Consider the following 22,616-nt stretch of genomic DNA (forward strand, 5'->3'; position numbering starts at 1 on the left):
GACAAAGCCTACTTGGTCAGGTTTAATTACTAAGGGGGTTATGTTGACTAATCTATTGGCCAATATGTTTGCATATATTTTAAGATCAGAATTTAATAAAGATATGGGTCTATAACTTAAGGGGGGGCGTAGTGTCTTTTCCTGATTTTAGTAATGTTAATATGGCCTCTAGAAGTTCTTTTGAAAAGGTGTTTGAGTGCCGCTTGTTTAACCACTTAAGACCAATTTGCAGCAAAAGGACCAAGCCCCTTTTTGCGATTCGGCACTGCGTCACTTTAACTGACAGTTGCGCGGTCGTGCGACGTGGCTCCCAAACAAATTTCCACAAATAGAGATTTCTTTTGGTCGTATTTGATCACCTCTGCGGTTTTTATTTTTTGCGCTATAAATAAAAATAGAGTGACAATTTTGAATTTTCTTTTATATTTTTTACTTTTTTTAGCTATAATAAATATCCCCCAAAAATATATAAAAAAACATTTTTTTTTTCCTCAGTTTGGGCCGATACTTATTATTCTACATATTTTTGGTAAAATTTTTTTGCAATTAGCGATTATTGATTGGTTTGCGCAAAATTTATAGCGTTTACAAAATAGGGGATAGTTTTATAGCATTTTTATTAATATATATTTTTTCTTACTAGTAATGGCGGCGATCAGTGATTTTTTTTTTATTGTGAGTGCGACATTATGGCGGACACATCGGACATTTTTGACACATTTTTGGAACCATTGTCATTTATACAGCAATCAGTGCTATTTAAATGCACTGATTCCTGTGTAAATGACACTGGCATTGAAGGAGTTAACCACTAGGGGGCAGTGTAGGTGTTATGTATGATGTTATGTGTTTTTTTTTTTATTGTAGGGGGGCGTTGCCTGGCATGTGACGTCACTGATCGTCCTTCCCTATAAAAAGGAACAGACGATCGGTGACAGCCACACAGGGAAGCACGAGGAGAGGTTTGTTTCCACAGACCTCTCCTCATTCTTCAGCTCTGTGACCCAATCGCGGGACACCAGCGGCGATCGGATCCGCTGGTCCCGCAGCCACGATCACGGAGCTCAGGACCGGGTCGGGAGAGTGCCACCAGCAACGCGCTCCCGACCCACGGCTGGGCACTTAATAAGCAACGTACAGGTACGTGCTTGTGCCCAGCCATGCCATTCTGTTGACGTATATCAGGCGGTCCTTAAGTGGTTAAACAATATGGACAGGTATGGAATTAAGGTGTCTTTGAAGGCTGAGTAATATTCTCCTGATAGGCCATCAGCTCCTGATGCTTTATTTTTTGGCAGTTCATTTATGGCTTTTATAATTTATTCATTGGAAATTGGTTTATTAAGCTGATCTAGAGACATAGGGTCAATGGAGGGAAGATTGACATTGTCTAGAAATTATTTAATTTTGTTGGGGGGTATTTTTATCATCTTTTAAGTTGTATAGCGTCTCATAATATTGTGCAAATGTGTCTACAATTTCTTGGGGATTGAGTATTACCCTGTTTGAGTTGTGGTGGATTAATTTAAGAATTTTATTTTTTTGTTGACGTTGGCGCAATTGAGAAGCTAGCAGTCTACCCGCTCCGGTTCCTTGAGAGTAATATTTTAAATTGAATTTTTTTAAATATTTATCATGATCAGCAATTAGGGCAGATCTGAGTTTGGCTCTTAGATTACTAAATTGGCGTTCCAGAATTATGTCTTGGGGCTTTTTTTGTATGTAGCTCTTCTAAATTGGATATATCGTTTAGTAAAGTATTTATTTTATTTCTACTTTTTTTCCTGGCGGCTATTTGTATTAGAAGGCCTTTGGCATTGTGAGAGCATCAGAGTGTAGAGTCATTAACAGAATTCTTATCATTCAATACAAAAAAATCCTTAAGGTTTTTTTTCATCACAGACCTATGTTTCTCCTGGGAGAGAATAAATGTGTTATTCCTCCATAAATAATTATTGGGACAAATTTGGTTTGAATTGATTTCGAGTGTGATTGGTGCGTGATCTGACCATATTAAGTTGTGAATATTAGCATTTGTTGTTTTTGGGAGGAGATATTTGTCTGTGATGAAATAGTCTATCCTAGAATATGACTTGTGAACGTTAGAAAAAAAAAGTGAAATCTTCTTCTGTGGTGTGTAAACATCTCCGGGATCATACATATCTTTGGCTGAGAAGATGTTGGCCAGTCCTCTTCTGGGAGTCTTTCCTTTCTTGCATGTGTCCATGTCCGGATCCATTAAAGTCTCCACAAATAATGAGGTGTCCCTTCTGTATTTTTTTTTTTTTCTTTTTCTTGATCACTCTCCTAATAAACTGGTGAAGGTTTTTGTTGGGGGCATATATGTTGACGATTGTGTATATTGTATTGTCAATTGAAGCTACCAGAATTATGAATCTTCCTTGGGCATAAGTTTAAGCCCTTGTACACACGGTCGGACATTCCGACAACCAAATCCGTCGGATCTTGTCCGAAACTGTTGCATACACACGGTTGGACAAAGTTGTCGGAAAATCCGATCTTTCAGAACGTGATGACGTAATTTCGTTACGATGGGACTACGTTCAGGGTAGTAGCCAATAGCTTTGATGTAGGAATTTGATCTGAGCATGCGTGCTACTTTGTCCGATCGGAATTCTCTACACATGATCGGAGTATGTCCGATTGGAGCAGTTTGTCAGAAAATATTTCCAGCAAGTTGGAAAATTTGGTCCGACGGATATTCAGACGGAAACAGTCCGATGCATACCACACACAGTCGGATTATCCAACAAAACGGTCCGATAGGACACATTCCGACGGATTCTCCGACCGTGTGTACAAGGGCTAAGAATCATTAATGGTATAAGGATGGATGCTGAGGTGTAGTATCATACTTGTATATTAATTGATTGGTGAAATATGAAAAAAGCAATTTGATGGTGTAGTTATAATTTTCCTCCAGTAGAAGGAGGTGTTGTACTAAATAAAGTATACAGGGGAAAATAACACAGGGAAAGTCATTCAACAAAAACAGAATAAAAACATGAAAAAAGAAGAGGAGTTGTGATACAACTCCAGGGGGTTATCAGGAATAATACAGAATTTTCAGAGATCCAGTCACCCTGAGCATCATCTAATTCCTGAGGATTAAACTTGGAAGGAACTTGCAGGGGTACAAATTATGTAAATGAATTGAACCTTCTCTTTTGTAAATCTTGCCCCTTTAGGTTTTTTTTATTCCCGTCTTGAGATATTGGTCCAGGTGCATTAGTATCCATTCTGTTATTCTCCATGTTGGGGATTAACCTCCATGAGCGAAGGATTGTCAAGCCTTGTTCCAGGCTGCTGATTAAGAGGTTCCTTTGTAATCCTCAAGTAATTTTGTAGGGAATCCCCATTTGTAAATCATACTATGGTTATACAGGATCTTTGTAATCGAGTTTAGGTTTTTGCATAAATTGGTCTTTTACTCCAAAAAAATGAATTCTGGCTATGACATCTCTCGGTAGCTTCTCTGCAGTATGATGCGGTTTAGGCAGTCTGTGAGCTCTATCAATTTCCTCAGAATTTTACATTATTTCTTCTACTTCTGTCTTCAATATCTCCGACTTTAATTCTGCGCTGTCTCACTTCTTCTAGTTCAAAGTGGGAGTCCACTAAATCGTTGTGCGCTGAAGTAAAGTCACACATTTTATTCTCCATATAGTCTACTCTTTCTCCCAGTGCATCAATCTCTACCTTAGATTTCTGCATATAATTTATCATATCATGCTGCAGAGCACCCTTACCATATCTTTGATAGTTGTGTTGAGTATGGGTTGCCCTGCTGTTGGTATGGCATTTAATTTATCATCGTATGGGTTGCTTTCTGGAGTGTAAGTGTAATCAGGAGTGACTATGGTAGATTTATCTTCATTAGAAGAAATCCTTCTCCTCTGTTTCACTGGGCTCAGAATGTCATCCTGGAATTCACTATTAATCTGGCTTTGTGAAGCATAGTGCTTTTCCTCATCCTGCTCTGAGCTAGTAGCTTGTTTTTCAGTGTTGTAGTGAAGGGCGGGTCTAGCGCCATCTTGGTCTCGCTGAGTTCCGACTGGGCTGCAGAAAGCACTCAATTTGCGGGTCCCCTCTCTGGTTTTACGTTTGGCCGACATGATCCTTCCATTCCCGCTGATCTCCGGTGTCGGTAGGTGTCACTCAGAGCTCACAGGTCGCTTGGTAGTTGGCTCAGGGAGGACCATGAAAGCGGAGCTCCCTTACAATGCGGCCATACACTTCTGCGGCTGAGCACACCCCCAGACTTGATGTTTCTAATAAAACATGATTTGCAACGTCTGAAACTTTCTTTTCCTAATACCAGTATTTTCTCTGAAATGGTTTCTCATTTAAGCTGGTTATCCTCTCCTAGAAGCAAATTGCTTGAAAAAATTAAGAGTCAATCACTCCGTCAAAGTTCATGCCATTGCTGGGGGGCTATCTCTTTCTGTCATGTTGATTTGGAGGGAGGCTTCCCTGGTTTATACAGGCAAGATAGTGTCCATCTATCTGATGTTGGTTTGGATATTTTTAATTTAGGCCTTCAGAATAGCATTGAAAGGGCTGCACTGCTGGGGTAGCCGAGTTTGTATACAAAAAGCCCGGCTGGTGGGGACTTTATTTTATTAATTTATAGCTTGAATTCTATGACTGAGCGAATTTAAAGTTTGTCTAAATTTTTCATGCATATTTATTTACTTATTGATATTTGAATAAAGTTTTAAACAATTTCAATTTTAATACCAATAAAGGTGCCAGGGCCATTTTAAATACCACATTTTATTGTGCCGTGTATTTTTTAGATTTAATGTTATTTTCGGTTAATAGATGTGTGCGACCTAAAATCTCCTGCAGCATAAACAACCTGTATTCACCTTCACACACTGATCTGGTAACAGAGTGCTCTAGTGCAAGTTTTGACTGTTTGAAGGTCATCGGCATATGTCTAAGCTCCTGTCTTTACCCATATGACAGTAATCAGACCTAGTGAGTCAGCACTACATTATACAGAGGCAGGGGGTCTGTTTGAGCAGTTTCCTATCCCTAGTAAATACATTTGGGTCTCGTGTCATTGCACAATGCTCACTTTTACCAAGGCTTTGTTTCCACTATTGCGTCACCCAATTTTGCCACAATATTTTACCGCAATTTTTTGCCATGCCTAGAAGCAATGCCTGTGTATTCTTTAGATCTATGGACCTCAAGTCGCATCAAAGTGGGACCAAAGTAGTGAAGGGACTACTTTGAAGTCGCTGTGTCTTGAAGTCGCACAGATATGAATGGTACTAATTGGAAATCATGGGGTAAGACTTGTCATGCGACTTTTCAGTCCCAAATTGCATGAAAAGTCGCACTAGTGGAAACCTAGCCTTAGTCTTTAGAGCTTATTGAACACCATGAATGTGTCTTGTGTCTGGGCTTTTAAAGAAACCAACACTGCTGAGATGCAGACATAATGGTCTGCTTTACAAGCATGCTGAAAACTGTAAACCGTTGAGAATGAAGCTAAATAAAGCAGCAGGTACCTTAGTAGGTTAAGAGGAACGTTTCAGGAAAAAAACTTAAATTTTAAATAAGAACTTAGAAAAATAAGGGTCAGTGTCCTTCAATGTAGCCTTATCAGTGCCCATCTACAGCCGCACCAGTGCCCATCAATGCAGCTTGATCAGTGCCCATCTGCAGCCTGATCAGTGCCCATCTGCAGCCTCACCGTTGCCAATCTGCAATCTAATCAGTGCCCATCTGCAGCCTGATCAGTGCCCATCTGCAGCCTGATCAGCGCCCATCTGCAGCCTCGCCATTGCCCATCTGCAACCTATTTAGTGCCCATCTGCAGCCTCAAAATTGCCTATCTGCAGGCTCAAGTCAGATTACTGCTGCCTCGGAGGGGACAGGTGGGGGGGTGGGATGAGTGGTGTCAGATTACATAGATCCTGTTTACTTAGCTACATCTTTAATACGAAGTCCAGCTTGCTGGACCAGCTCAATGTAATCTAGCGCTGCTTGTCCCGCCCCATCTCGGCATTTGCAGCCCAAATGCAAGTGTTGGTATATAAGACGCACACATTATTTGAATCCAATTTTCAGTTAGAAAAAGTGTGTGGTATATGCCGATAAAAACTTCTGACTAAAACTGTGAAATATGAGTACAGCAAACATGCTGATTGTCTGACAAAAAAAAACCAAGAAAAAGAAAAAACGAATCAAGGTGAAATTTGGAAAATTAGAAAATATTGACAGTTCTTTGTCTCACACTGGTGTGATGCAGGAACCAGGGTGATTCCTGTGCGGGTTCCCGCATTGCATTTGCCTTGCAGGCAGTTCACACTGCTCTCTGCAAACTAGAATAGAATGTTAAAGTAGAAGTCTAGCCTGTCTAGCCTGAGCTTGTTTGGCTGGGCTTCTATTATCGGTCACAAGAGTGCAATTAGTTTTACACTCCTGTGACCCGTTCTCAACAGAGAGCGGTTTGAAGTCTGCTCTCTGTTGACGTCACAGGAATCAGTCCAGGCACTGCGCCATCACAACAAAGTCTGATCCGCCAGGTCCCTGGACTGATACCCATCTCAGCCTCTTAGCGAGTCGCTGAGAGCCTGAGACAGCCCACCCTTCCACAGCTCAGCACTTCAGTGAGCGCAGAGGCGGCAAAGTGGAGAGCTTCTGACTGACAAGCAGCAGCTCTCTGCTTAGGGAGCTGTGAGAATCGAGCTATCAGGGGTGTTCGATCAATTGGTCCTCAGCGCATAGGTGCCGGGGGACAGATGCACCATCGGACCGATGCTGCATCCACCTAGGTAAGTCTGATGGGGGAAAAAAAAAACCATGTTTCTCTTTTAATGGTACCCCTAAATCATAAAATGCAGCAGAACGTAGTCCTAAGTGCCCGTCCACACTACCGCGACTTAGTCGCCTGAAAAGTCGCGCTCCGTTCTGTACTATGGAACTGTTCTAATAGGAGCGACTCAAGTCGCTCCGACTTAGAAAAAGGTTCCTGTACTATTTTTGAGGCGACTTCAGGCGACTTGCATTGACTTCTATACAGTAGTCATTTTGCAAGTCACTGCTGAATTCGTGTGCAGGTCACGTCTGTGAGTCGCGCTGCAAGTCGTGTCGCCCCTGTGTGAACGGGCACTTACTGTGGAATTTCAGTGCAGACCAAAAAGAAGGGTCCTGCACCATTTTGGTGTGAATGCGATGGGATTTGAGCCATACAAACTTTATGGTTGAATTTGTATCGCACAGAAATCGCATTTGATGTGCACAGCAATTTTTTTTTAAGGGGGAACACTGTGGTCTGAAGCAAGGGAAACTTTGAAGTAAGGGGTTTCTGCTCATCAATGTCCCCACTTACATTGAATTTCCCAGCACCCCCCCCCCCTCCAAATCAGGTTTCCCAAAGCCCTCTCTACATCAGAATCCAAAGAGCACCCCTTACATCTGAGTCTCCCTTACCTTAGGTAGGAGACAGAAGGCATGAGAGAGAATGGAGAAAGGGGGGAGACTTCAGTCAGACAGAGGATGGTGAGCTCCATCACCCAAGGATGGAGGCTCAGGCATCGGCACCTTTCAACCACAAAATATATGCCGGGTGCTGGGCTTCAAATTGCGTGTACACATCCCTTTCCTGAGGCACAGCATGCCAAGGATTGGAGTGTGGGTGGGCAGATACAGAGGGGTAGGGGCAGGAGAAGTGGTACACTGTCTGTGTTCACATTTGTACCCACACACCAGTCAAATTAGGACCTGTGGCTGTGTTCGTACAGCTGCTGCATCCCCATAGTGAAACATAAGCTGCTTGCACACAGCTACAGGCACATAAACAAATCACTGATGCATACTGTATAGGCCACAGCACCCATGTAAAAGAGCCCCAACAACCCTTTACAAACAGAGCTGTATTTATTATCCAAATACATTTTTTTATATTTATCATGAATTTTGTTGTGTTTTGTCCACTGATAATGACTTAAGTGCATTTTAGCCCCCCCCCCCCCCCCCCCCACTACATACTGCTCATTGACTGCCCCTACTAATATTTGTGTACTGCTTGAGTTTTTATTATTGGGCTAATTATTGTGCCATGCTGAGGGTTAGTTATTATTTTATTTTTGCCAGAGTTAATTACTAGGTCATGTGGGAGGTTATTGCTACTAGCCCCTTGCTGGGGGTAATTCATTGTTGGTCTCAATTGGACTTATTTTACTCCAAAAATCTCTTTAGTGTGCTCCAAGGCTATTTTGCCTATACAAAGGGGGAATGTTGACATGTTTTGTCTCACCCACCTTTGGCCAAACCCATTTTTGGTCATGCCGACAAGAGCATGGATTGATGTGGATATGAGTAGACAAGATTCTTGCATTACTGCCCTAAACATTCATAATATGAGTACACTTGCATCGTCCAATTTGTTCCAATTGGTAAAAAAAATACTTCCTGATCCCCTAAGGCAATTGGATACACTGTAGATCAACAATCTACTGTGTTATTACTTATAAATATTAACTGCTTCCCCACCGTGCTATAGCCAAAAGGCAGCTACACTCTTCAGTTCTGGGAGGGCGTCCATGAACTTCCTCCAAGAACTTGACCTCCCGCGTGCCCCCTGGCACACAGCTGATCACAGATTGTGGTAAAGTACCAATCACAGCAGCCCTTTGCCATGTGATCAGCTGTGTCCAGTCACAGCTGATCACATGCAAACAGACTTGCCAGTTATCAGCAGTCCTTTCCTCAGACACTGCCCATCACTGAAGCCTATCAATGCCCATCAGTGCAGCATATCAGTAACCATCAGTACAGACTATCAGTGCCCATCAGTGCTGCCTGATCAGGGCAACCTCATCAGTGCCACCTTATCAGTGCCCATCAGCGCAGCCTCATCACCGCACATCAGTGAAGAAGAAAAGTTACTTATGTATTAAATTTTATAACAGAAACCAATCATTTTTCAAATGTGACGGTCTTTTCTTTGTTTAGAACAAAAAAAGAAACAGTGTTGATTAAATACCACCAAAATAAAGCTCTATCTGTCTAAAAATAATAATAAAAATTACATTTGGGCAAAGTGTTGCAAGACCGTGCAGTTGTCAATCAAAGTGCAACAGTGCTGAAAGCTGAAAATTGGCCTGGGCAGGAAGGGGGTGAAAGTGCCCAGTATTGAAGTGGTTAAAACCTAGTTATAAATAATAATAACCAGTTATTCTGGGCATTTAAAAACAGATCCATCTATCTTTATAGAATGTAAACAGGTTAAAGTCAAAAGAGGAGAGGTTTGTTATATTGTGGAATTGCTATATTGTTTGTGTTATGTGTCCATTAAGGCCTCATACATGCGGGAGCTTAAGCCCATAGTCTGTAAACATGCTGTGTGCTTATGTGGCTTGAGCCACCAGGTTTTGCATGCAGGCAGCCCATTTAAGTGTATGGAGATGCAGTGGCTGCATGGTACAGCTGCTCATCCCAATTAGACAGGTGTTTGGGTGCAGGGGAGAGGCCCCGAGCCCACACTGTATGAGTTCAGGGCTTCTCACCTGCATGCCCGGAAAATTGGGATGAGCAGCTGTGTTTAAGGCGCCGTTGCATCCCCCTACCACTTACATGGGCTGCCTGCAGGCAACACCTGGCGACTCCAGCCACTAAACACAGCCCATTTACAGACTGCAGGCCTTCAGTACCTGTGTGAATGAGGCCTTAGTGATTAATTATTTTTCTTATTTAATGATTAACAAAAAAAAATTCATATTGTAATTTCTAGGGCATCTGGCAGAAAGACAGAGAAATTTACTGTGTCGGTAAATATAGCCGCACAAAGTAAAGTGACATTTGAGTTGGTTTATGAAGAAATGCTGAAGCGTAATCATGGGAAATATGAAATGTTCATCAAAATTCAACCAAAGACTCTTGTCAGAAACTTTCAGGTATTTAAAAAAAACGACAATATATATATATATTTATTTTATTTTAGCTAGAGTGTCACCCCATTGGGTATTCCAATCCTTATGTGACATCATCTCTTGCTCACCACATAATTATATGCTCCTTAAAGCGGAAGTAAACCCATCAATCTAACAGTTTGAAAAAACATGGCATGCCGGAAATGTTAACTGTCACATTGGTTGTGCTCTCAGCCAAACTGTCAAACCATCCAATAGCTGGTGTCATAACTGATCACATGTGCAGCTTCATGGCAGTTAAAGATTAAAGGGAGGCCAAGATGGCAGCTTCCTTGGTTGAAAACGATAGGAGGGTTTACTTCCACTTTAATACCCACACCCTGCACATAGTACATATCCAGTATCCATGACAGATGAGCTTGAGCACAGTGACCAAGTGGCATCTAGTTATAAATAGGAGGTGGTGGCATAGGCTTCCGATCATGTGACAATTGTGACAGCCAATAAGACCCCTTTTATGCTGGGGCCGCTTTAGCGCCAAAGCTCAGCTCACTTTTGCACCGTTTTTCAGCCGCCAGCGGGAGGTTTTAACCCCAAAAAAAGGGGTTAAAAACTCCCGTTTTGCAGTGCTTTCAAAACACTTTTAAGATGCTTTAAAATCGCTGCCCATTCATCACAATGGGCAGGGGCGTTTTGGGAGCACTGATCGCTGCGCATTCATTCCAATGGGCAGATGCTGCTTCCAAAACTTTTTCTAACGTCTCGCAAGTGCACTGCCCGGTGTGAAAGCACCCATTGCAATGAATGGGAGGCGGTTTTCAGGCGCTTTACAGGTGCTATTTCTAGTATTACAATGCATGAAAATTGCCTCAGTGTGTAAGGGTTCTAACAGTGGTTACATGATCGGGAAGTCTTTCTTCCTTAGGACTCAGCTATAGGGTTGTGGCATGCAGGTAAGATGTTATGTCAGTTTTTGCATATGCTTTGTTTATATATTAGCACATTTACAAAAGTTAAAATGATAAAAAATAAATAAAAAGAAAATAAGTATTTTCAAAGTCAAAATTTTTTCGTTTTTGGTTTTGGATATAAGTGTTAGAACTCCTATCAGGTTTTTGCTGAACACCTGTTCTGTGTGAGAAACATGACTCTGCACACCAGTTGTAAAAACAAACCAGTGCTTTTTCATGTTTATGCTTGCACCCTTAAACAAGAAGTGTATAGAAATATGCTGCGCTGATTTGTATACCAAAAAACAACAACCATATCAAAACACCTCAACCTAGCTAGACATAAATCAAAATAGGTCTACATATAAACATATGCATAATTATGATCCAAAATCACCTCCTTCATACAAATGACCATGAGCAAAGTTGTGATACATTCAGTCCCCATAGACAGCTCAATTTGGTGAGAACAGATTTTGTGATAGCCAGCCATCCCAACCTGCAAAAACTCATTTCAGGGAGGTGACACTTCGCGCCTGTGCCAACCCCCCCCCCCCCCCCCAATTAAATGCAGTCTATTAGTGTCCATCCGTGCCATGGGCAAATGTTTGGGCTAATATAACCTGGTTTGATCTTATACCGTTGTAATGATTTGGTAACTGGCTTTCCTTATCCTCTGGGATAGTTCATATTAATCGTGGACAACTGACAATAGCCAAAGTATCCTTGGAGGTTGCCCCCAATGACCAGTTTATATGGACATGTATATTTAACCTAATATATTTGATTTCTATGATCCTTAGGGCACTTTCAAAATCTCAGCGCCGAGGCTTTCAACCCCCGCTAGAGGCCGAAATAGGGATGAGCTTTGACGGCGCTGCCCATTGTTTTTAATGGGCAAGGATGCTTTAGGAGCGGCGTATACATCGCTCCTAATGCATCTCAAAGAAGCTGCTAGCAGGACTTTCACATTGGAAAGCCCTCGAGCTTTCACATTGGAGTGACAGGAGAGGTGCTTTACAGGCGCTTTTCAGGCACTATTTTTAGCATTCTAGAGCCTGTAAAGCACCTCAGTGTGAAAGGGGTCTTACTTCCCTCATGATCTTGCCATTCTCTTTCTTTCTAACTCTTTCTATCCCCCTTCCCCGAAGGCAGGTTCTTCCAAAAATTCCTCAGGACTATCAGATATTATATTTCACAAATTCATAATCCCATGGCCCCCTTAAATATATTATTCCTGAATGTACAGGGTCTCAATATTCCACAAAAACCCACCAAAGCTTTCTGCTCCTTTTCTACTAGGAAGGCACACATTTTATGCCTTCAATAAGCTCATTTTACAATTCAATACACTCTTAAATTCTTTAGTGCACTATATTCACAGATATTTACAGCCTCCACTGCAACCAAACATTGTGGTGTACTTATTGCCTTCCATCACAATACGCCTTTTACAACTTTAAAAGAGATTAAGGACCCAGAGGGTAGATACTTGATCCTTACAGGTCATTTAGCAGATTCTGCTATTACAATAGTATCCTATTATTCCCCTAATAAAAGACCCATATCATTCCTTTCACATCTTTTGCAGGCGATAGAAACCCACAAAATAGGCACAGTAATTATATGTGGAGATTCAAACCAGATCCTTCTGCCCTTCTCAGACAAATCCCCAATATCCCAATCAAACACTCCCAATAAATACTCCTTTTCACAACTCATTGCGCAACACAATCTAGTAGACTCATGGCAGGAATTGAACCTGATCAAACAACAATATACACATTATTCGTATCCACACAATTCATTCTCACAAATTGACCATGTGTTCTTAACCATAGGAATGGTGCCTGAGATCTTCACATCTAAGATCATATCAGTCACATGGTCTGATCATAATGCATTTTTTTATTGTTATAGCCTCTATGATTCCCAAAGCTCATGATCCCACATGGTATCTCAAAGACTCTCTTCTTCAAAATATGAAACATAAAATAGATATTGAATTTGTTGATATTGTACTCAACCCCTGACATATCCCACTTACCCTATGGGAGGCACATAAACCAGTTCTTTGTTTGACTTGTTTAAGACGAGCTGCATTGTTTAATAGAGAGCGCCAAACACTGTGTAGTAAATTAGAAGCAGATTTTATTGATAGTTATATGACCTTTTGATTGAGAAGAACAGAGTACTGGAGCTATGCTGGAGCCTGGAGAAAGAACCAAGCTGCTGTGGGGATCGGGGAGGGGGCAGAGAAGGAGGATAAATGAGCAAGAAGCAGAAGAATGCATTCAGGCGAAGGTAATCTGGAGAATGTGCACAGGAAGAGGCATTTACTGCAAGGGCTCCTCTCTTTATTCTCTCTGTACTTTCTGATGTATATTGTTGTGATTAAAATGGTATTTCTATATACCTGACAAAGACCAGCTAGAGGTATAACTAATGCAATTACAATACTCACGAAACCCTTTACTTAACACTGCAGTATTAAGGAGACAACATCTTGGCCTACACAAGAAGGAATGAGTCAAGATTACAGTTCAGGGTTGTCTAATGTATTGTGGGAGGGGATGCATTTTATATGCACCCTTATCAGCCAATCATTGTATAGAACATGGGTGTGGTTAATACAGAGGCGTACATTACACATCATCATTACATATCATTACATATCATTACTCATGTCATCTGCTTCTGAATCACAGTCATGGGATATGTGGCCCAGACATATTGTGACATAATTTCTTTATTTAGACAGTACAGAATAAAACTGCATATGCAAGCTATATCTTCCTATGTGCATGTTTACAGAAAAACTGCTACAGTCTGCAGATACAGAATCTAAGCCAACTAGTAAAGTTAACCCAAGTTAATCCTATATGAACTTACAAAGATGGAGTCACTCTGGTTCAGCCATATTACTACAATCCCCTCTAAGTCACGACAAACCATGAACATTACTTACTTTTTCTCACGGTGACATACTCATCCCAGTGGCCATAGTAAAAGTTAAGATATACTCTATTAGCTGCAGCTGGGTTGGAAGGTCAAGCACCTCGGAAACCATGCACATAATAAACCTGAAGCAGGCATATAAAAGTAATACCATAAGCAAAATCAATACAACACAGATTGCAATATCCCTAGTCCAGGATTAATCCAGGATTCAGCATTGAGACCAAACCCCCAATGTTACCCAGGGGGCTCCTAAGCAATTATTTTGCTTTTTCATCATGTCAATACCCCCTAAGGCTCCTGAGAGGAACCATGCCCAGGTCATATTCTTTTCCAGAAACAATGACCTAGCATAACGGTGTTTGAGGGGGCATCCAGGACGAACACTGGCCTTCAGCAAGTGACGTTCCTCACTGTCCCTGAGAATAACCACTATCAGAACCAATGAGGCCAAGTAACACCATCCCCTGGAATCATTCAGAATCCATGGATGGCATGGTCTTCCACAACAAATGTACGTGCTGTTGTCCAAGGCCAGTGGCTGTCTGCTTAAGGACCTGTTGGGCACCCTCAGAGAATCCTGCAAAAGCAAGCTGTGAAAGTAGCTTGGCCATCTCAGTATGGGGGCCAGAGGCATGCATGAAGTGTGACGTAGGGCACGATCTAAGGTGTCAAGCACTGTGGAGTTCCTGTAGACTCTGAATGCACATCCCCTCTATGTCCAATGAGTGTGTTACTAGTGATTTTATCGGGTAGGCCACATATAACCTTAAGGCTCCCCCTAGAACACAGAGGCTGGTAGATGACATGTGGCCCAATACATACACAATACAGTGCCTATGCCAGCATCCCTTCAAACAGTATACTCTGAAATGGTCGAGCATGTACTGGGCACACTACAACAACAATCACAATATTACCCCCTGACTCTCACCCGGATCACCTTCTAAGCATGCGAAAATAGGAAACAACAAACATGTAATCTCAGCTGCATAGCAATTGTCCATGGAATGCAAAGGGGAGGAAGGGGCGTGACAGTCCATAGAAATATTGGGAGGGGCATGATAGCCTTTAGGCCAAATGAAAATAGTCCCAAAGAAAAACTCAAAAAGAAAAGTCTCTTGGATGGCTTCTGAATGTCCATTAGATTTGCAGAAAAGGAAGGAAAAGGAAATGTCCACATTATAACTCTCATTCTGCTCAACTTTTTCCAAAACCTTTTAGTTAAATTCTGTGATCACTCATATGTACAGACGGGAATTCTCTACCCCAAAACACTGCCTCTTTGTAAGGACAGAACTTGATATCCACAGACAGACTGGAACTGATGCGTTGGGCGAGACTGGGGACTTTCGCCTGGCACATCTGGATCTTTTTCATGTGGTGCTCACAGGAATTTTGTACCCCAGGATTCCTCCCTTCTTTCTCTCTCCCTCTGCCCCCCACCTCCTTCTCTCTCTCCTCCCTTTTCCTCTCCCCCCCAGTTCTCTCTCTCTTCCCCTTTCCATCTTCTCTTCCCTCTCCCTTTTTTTCCCTTCTTGCCATAACCAGTATAAACACTTTGTAAATATTACAATAAAATATACCATGCTATGCTTCCTTCTTCAGTTTAATGTTTTAATTTAAACGTATTTGCATAATTTAAAGCAGTTGTATACTGATGGACTTTTTTGTTTTTGTTTTAATGCAAGGTAAAGGTATAATGTGCTAGTATGGATCACATACTGGCACATTATGTTAAACTTACCTTAAAACAGAGCCCTCCCACATCCAGAAGTCAGCGCAGCAGGTGTTCTCATTTTTACTCACCTTACTTCCGGGTTTGAGGGCTCTGTGACTGGCTGGAGCCACGATGAAGTCAAGACTGTGCATGCGCACAGGAGCCACCATTCATGGCACGGGGTTCTAAAAGAACAGCACCGGTGGCCATTCCTTCAAAGCGCATGCACCAGTGATTTCATTGGCTCCATGTAATGTAAATATCACCTAAACTGTACATGTTTAGGAGATATTTACTTTACCTATTGGTAAAAGGCAGTAAAGGAAGTTTACTTCGACTTTAGGTGAGGGTGGAGCCCTCCCTCTGAATACCATATACTGTATATGTGGTGTCTTGTAAACCAAATATACAACTTTATATCTTTCAAACAAATAAAAATATCAGAATATAAAATTGCAGCATATTAGTGATATTGATACCCCCTCAAAAAATTTTTTTTAGAACAAGTTACAATTTATAAGGGATGGTAACACCTCCTCAAGAAATAAAATAGCTCCACGTACAATACTGGGTGTCCCCATCACTAATATACTACAATTTTATATTTTAACTCATAGTTTTGTTAGCTGTTTTTTTTGTTAAGGTTATCTGAAAGATGGGTTTCAAATTTTTGACAAGAATGCAGTTTCAGTGCTTGCCATAGGCGCCATTTGCACTAGATATGCCTCTCTGACCAAGTAGGTTTTATGCCTGTTCGGCATACCAGCAATAATATCTGTTTGGTGGTCCTTTTATCTCACTTTTCTAAAACACATCACATTTCATCCTGTTTTCTCTCCTTAGAAATTAAAAAAGCATTTTATTCTATATCATGGTCTTAAATGCATTTTACTTTGCAGAAATGGGGCTTTGGTCCTCATTTCCTACAATGGATTGCTGCATTATACAATCAACTCTATTCCAGATTTACAGTATGTAAATCCTATGGGCTTCCCCAATCTGAATTATTTTGATATTTGCAAATTTAAAAATTCTACACTTCCTCTAACTCCCACTCCCTCTACACTCTAAATACAAAGATTGCTATGACAAAACTCAATTTTTGAAAAAAAAATTGATTGAAAGATCCACACTGTAGGGGAAGGATTTCAGCACTCTATTCTCAGTTGCTTTCTAAACCTGATGCATCCCCACTCTCTTATGTGGCCAAATGGGAAAATGATCGATGTAGTACTATTGATACAGCAGAATGGTCTGAGATATGGTCCATAACAAAATCTTCCTCACTGAATGTAACAGCAGTTGAGACTGCATACAAAGTACTCACACAATAGTACTTAATTACAGCTAGAATCTCTAAATGTGTTCCGGATCATTCGGCTTCCTGTTTTCGCAGCTATTCAGAGCTGGGTTCACATTTACACATATGTTGAAAATGTCCAATGGTACAAGAATTTTGGAAATCTATTTTCATGCTTGCCTTAGCAACGTTCGAAAGCACGATTACACCTCACCAGGCATTACCTTAGATCAAAGCCCCCACAGCCATCCTCGTGTCCCCCTCTGGCCGGCAACATCTCTCCCAGGGGTTACTTCCGGGTATGCGTGTGGGGGTAATGGCGCACAGACTGAAGCAACGGCACATACGTGCCATTGCTTCAGTTTGCCCCAGTGCACATATGCCGTTGACATCGACACATGCAGGGGATATCTCCTAAAACGTGCAGGTTTAGGAGGTATCCAGGGTAGCTACAGGTAAGCCTTATTATAGGCTTACCTGTAGTATACAGTTGTAAAGGGTTTACAACCACTTTGACAGCTGCTAAACAGACTATAGCTAAAGCTTGGAAAACACCTACTCTGAATTTAGCCGATATCAAATATAGAATGAACCAAACTCTGTTATATGCAAAGATGGAAGCTTTAGATAAAAAACAGTTTAATAATCTATTGAAACCATGAATTAAACATTGCATGCCACCACATTTCGAAGACCAAGTACTTTTATCATGGTAGATGAGGATATATTATTACCCTCTGGGCGTAACCTACCTTTCCTCCCTCTTCCTACTTGCTTTCTTTCCCCTCCTTGTTGTAAACCCCTTCCCCTCCTTATTTTTCATATTACCTTTTTAATCCAGGTAAACTCCACTATAGTTGGTTGACATACCATAATATTATGCTGATATTGGGTTCCAAATCTGCGGTAAATTAACCATAATGTCCTACTATTAAAAAGAGCACAAAATATACTAGCGACTCTACATACATGAATTTATGTATATGGTATATTCTTGTTTAGATAGACAACTATTAATTTACTGCATTGATTTGTCTTAATTTAATTCTTAACTAAACCATTATATGATGTCATATGCGACTAGAGATGTACTCTCCTGTAATAAAATTATCTTAATGCTACAATGTAAAAATTCTCTCTATACTCATTACATTTAATGTTTTCTGATATTCTTTAATAAAATACTTGAACAAGAAAAAAATATATATAAGCTGACATAGTGCTCACTGCGTTCATAACCTGTGTTTAATTTGTTCCCTCAGACCAAAACAAGCAATTAATCCTAGCAGTGCAGGCACAGCCCTACTGCAATGGATAATTCTTCTCACCACTCCCAAAAAAGGTGTACCCATAAAAAACACCCCAGGATCAGATAAAAAATGTAAAATGGCAGCACTTAAATATACCAAAAAAAAAAAAATATATATATATATATATATATATACTGTATATCATAATTTCATAGGAAACCAATACACGAGAGCGTAATACCGAAAACAATCAATATGGTAAAAAGGACTGTGTATATTATCCCAATCACATAGCAATCAATGTGCTTGGAAACCTTAATATTATGCCTAAAATAAAAGTGCTATTTTGTTAGTCCTTTTCTTTTATCTTCTGCAAATTCCTATTCCACAAAGTGCCACAATGCTTCAGCCAGTAACAAATAAAGTATTCCAGTATCCAAACCCCCGTAGTTGAGAGATAACTCACCAGAGACAAATGACCTTCTTTGTTTCTGTTGAGTTATCCAAACCACTGGGGTGTGAGCAATGGAGAACTTTATTTGTTAGTGTCTAAACCACTGTGGCACCTTGTGGAATAGGAATTCACAGAAGATAATAGAAAAGTGCTTACCTATATTCTCTAAGAGCACTTTTATTTTTGGCACGATATTAAGGTTTCTAAGCACATGGTTTGCCATGGAGATTTGGTTGTAATTATATGCATATTGTTTTTTAGCACATTGATACAGAATGTTTTTCATATTACACTCTCATATATAAATACATTTATTTATTTTTTTGTTTTCATTTTAATTTGGCAACTTGAATTTTTAAACGGATGCCAACAATGGCAGCCCACTTGTCTTGCATTGTATGTTAATTAGAGAAAATTCAACTTGTCCTTCGAACGTCTGTTTGACATTGACATTGTCACTTTGACATTGTTTGGAAATTTTTGCAATCAGCCATTAGGCCTTCTCCTGAGAAAACCTACTAATGGGTGAGAAATATAAAGAAAAAAAAAGAAGTAAGAAGTATGCCGTGTGAATGGGAACACATAACAAACATATAGTGGGGTTTTCTCAAATGTGACTGCAAATGTGGATATACACTTTAACTACTGTTAATTGTATTACATGAAAACCTTATCACAAGCTTGATGCATCCCGAAGTGTGAATGCAATACAAAACTATTGCCGATCTCCTATACAGTAGATAGTATTCTCCACAATTCTAATCTATTTCTTTCTACTTGCAGGCTCATTAAACAAGTTCCTAAATTTTTGTTTATGTAACCTTTTTTGGCAAAATTTACATTTTCAGATTGAAGTACAAATTCATGAACCTCAAGGCATCAGCTTTCTAGACACCAATGCAACATTCATAACAAACGATTTACTACCGGCTGTTCATAAAACTTTCTCTGCTGAAAAGGTATTTTTTTTTTTTTTACATATTCTAAAGTTTAATACACTGCTATTTTTCCCAATGGTAACTTTTTTCTCTTTTTAGTACTTCAATTTAAATAAAAGTTCTTTTTGATACAGTAGATAAAAAATGTTGCAAAGTTCATCATTGCGACTTGCAGGCAACAGGTGAGTAGCACCAAGAAGAAACAAATAACTCAGTCAAGAGACAACCTGCTAGTCTGCAAGCAGAAACGGGATCCTCTGACTTATACACAGGCTGACAACAATCATGCAGGCAGTGCAAGTCTTTCTTAACAGAATGTATCATCTATGTAATCTTTCCTTTTTTAATATAAGACTATTATTAAAAATAATATAAATTAGTAAAAAAACAAGCAAGCAACAAACCATTATACCGTATTTTCATTTAAGAGGAATGCAATATCAAAAAGCTATCTGTGAATATACAAATATGTTTTTACAGCTGTGAGATACAGTGGCAAGAAAAAAGTATGTGAACCCCTTTGGAATTAACTGGTTATATGCAGTAATTTCTCATTCTTAGATTCTCATCTAAATCACAACGAGAAACACAATGCGTGTAAACATTCTCTGTCCCAGAGGAAAAAGTAAGTGACCCCTAGGAATTAATAGCTGGTCAAAGTTCTTTTGGTAGCAATGACATAAAACAAGGTACTTTTGGTAGCTCTGGATCAGACCTGCACAGCATTCCGTAGAATTTCTGACCATTCCTCATTAAAAACTGCTTCAGATCAGACACATAGGCTATATACAGTATTTCACAAAAGTGAGTACACTCCTCACATTTTTGTAAATATTTTATTATATCTTTTCATGTGAAAACACTGAAGAAATGACACTTTGCTACAATGTTAAGTAGGGAGTGTACAGCTTGTATAACAGTGTAAGTTTGTTGCTCCCTCAAAATAACTCAACACTCAGCAATTAATGTCTAAACTGCTGAGGTTGTTTTGCCGGCTTCTGTTGGACCAGCATGCTGGAAAACCAGAAACCGTCTGGCTCCTGATCAGCGCTCTCAGCCAATGGCCTAAAAGAAAACTAGTAGTGTGTACCAGGCATTAGTCTATGGGTTCACTAACTTCTTCCTCCAGCACTGTGAATGTTTAAGGAGTGTGTTCAAAAGATACGAGAAATTAGAATTGTTTTTTGTGTTATCAGCCTAAGCACACTGTGGATGTCTATTGCAGTGCCAGTGACTAGGACGCGGATCAGATCACAGTTTATGGAAAATTACTGCAGAAAATCCGTTAATTCCAATAAGATCACAAACTTTCCTTGCCATTGTATGTTATTTATATTAGGCTGGGTGAAAGTTTCAAAAAAATAAAGACACCCTGAATATATGTTTCAGACATATGATGGTTCTGACTGTATTGACTATGTAATGGGCTTGATTTTCAGGGTTATGTTTCTTTCAAACCAACTTTGGATCAGCAACGTTCCTGTGCAACTTGTACAACTTCCTTACTGGATGGAGATTTTACTGTGACATATGATGTTAATCGAGAATCACCCGCAAACATACAGGCAAGATATATAATCTCATATTCAGAATTAAGATAATAAAAGAGATCAAAAATAGAAAAATCTACACAAGTGTACAAATGCCATACTGTAGTCATATGACACATTTATTATGAAAGCTGAATCCAAAGCAGATATAAATCATGCAGGTTAATGCATCTCTGTATTCATTTTCACATAAATAAATTTATATTTTTTAATGCAAGCAATGTAAGTTTATGAATTTGAGTTGGTATTGGCTTCTTGCAGTTCCTGTACAGTGGAGCTCAGAATGGGAGAGGGAGAAAAAGAACAAGGAGCAAATCAATTGACTCTCCTTGCTGATAAGCTAAATAGCTCATTAGTGTGCTGCTTTTTTTCTTCACTGTTCAGTCCCAGAGTGGGGGTGAGGATGAGACCCTTTACCAGACATCCCAACCTGCAAAAATTAATTTCAGGGAGGTGGCAAACTAATTTCAGGGAGGTGGCGATCTGTTCTCGCATACTTGACAGGAGACAGCGGCCATTCATAAACTGAAGCAGAGAAACTGTTAGAAAGCATGAATCAGACTGAGACAGAAGTACAGTTAAATCACACTTGTTTAATAATAATAAAAAAAGGTAAACAGAGTAAACGTAGTCAAAACATAGTCAGAGTTAACTAAACGGAACGGTTAGTCAGACAAGCAGGATCTGGAGCCAGAAGGAATGTCAGCCAAGCAAGTCTTTAAAAGGAACACAGGAGAGCGTCTCTAGAGATGTGACCAAATCAAAGACCATCTGGACTGGACGGCTTAAGTAGGCAGGACTGACGAGCAGTATATCATCAACAGGTGAGTCACTGTGGAGAGATAGGAGCTGGCAATTAGCCGACATCTGAGCGGCCAGCTTTTGAGAAGGAAGGGCTGAGCCCAGCCCTAACAGTACCCCCTTTTCAATGACCCCTCCCCCTCAGAGGACCACCAGGACCACCAGGCTTGAGGGGAAAATATCTATGGAAATCATAGAAGAGGACAGGGGCATGTATGTCTGAGGATGAGACCCAAGAGCATTCCTCCAGACGCTACCCTTTCCAATGCACCGGGTGCTGTACTTCATACTCCCCATGGTTCTTGGCTTGTGACAGGGTGAGGAAAAGGCATCAAGGTGATAAAGCAGTTGCAGACCAAATACGGAAAGGCCCAATAAACCAAGGTGCGAAATTCAGAGAGGGAATAGGAAGTCGGAGGTTGCCAGATGACAGCCAGACCCTGTTCCCAGCCTGGTAGAAAGGTGCAGGCAGGCGTCTACGGTCAGCATGGACTCTGTACCTATCGGTAGCATGTCACAAAGCCTCCTGGACCAAGTGGAATGAAGACCATGGAGATGCTCCTCTAATGCAGGAATACTCTGCAGAACAAAAGAGTCAGGCAAGGTTGGAAACCATAGTTTGCCATAAACGGGGACAATCAAGCAGATTTCAAGGCACTATTGTGAGCAAACTCGGCCCATGGTAAGAGGTCTGACCAGTTGTTGTTATGGTCAGAAATATGGCAATGTAGAAATTGCTCCAAGGACTGATTGGCTCATTCTGTGGCCCCATTAGGCTTCGGGT

General features: G+C 40.5%; 1 protein-coding gene across 4 annotated transcripts in view; it reads left to right on the plus strand.

Moving 5' to 3' along the window:
• Window positions 1-22,616, plus strand: part of LOC143927811 (inter-alpha-trypsin inhibitor heavy chain H3-like) — a 227,823-nt gene that overhangs the window by 52,867 nt on the left and 152,340 nt on the right. For all 4 annotated transcript variants that reach the window (XM_077452193.1, XM_077452195.1, XM_077452196.1 and 1 more), the window contains 3 exons: window positions 9,773-9,935; window positions 19,392-19,502; window positions 20,921-21,046. In XM_077452193.1, the coding sequence (XP_077308319.1) occupies window positions 9,773-9,935; window positions 19,392-19,502; window positions 20,921-21,046 (400 nt within the window). The remainder of the gene's footprint in view (window positions 1-9,772; window positions 9,936-19,391; window positions 19,503-20,920; window positions 21,047-22,616) is intronic.

Source organism: Lithobates pipiens, unplaced genomic scaffold (assembly GCF_037356315.1).
Source record: "Lithobates pipiens isolate NorthernLeopardFrog02 unplaced genomic scaffold, aLitPip1_a1.2 Scaffold_23, whole genome shotgun sequence".
Taxonomy (NCBI): domain Eukaryota; kingdom Metazoa; phylum Chordata; class Amphibia; order Anura; family Ranidae; genus Lithobates; species Lithobates pipiens.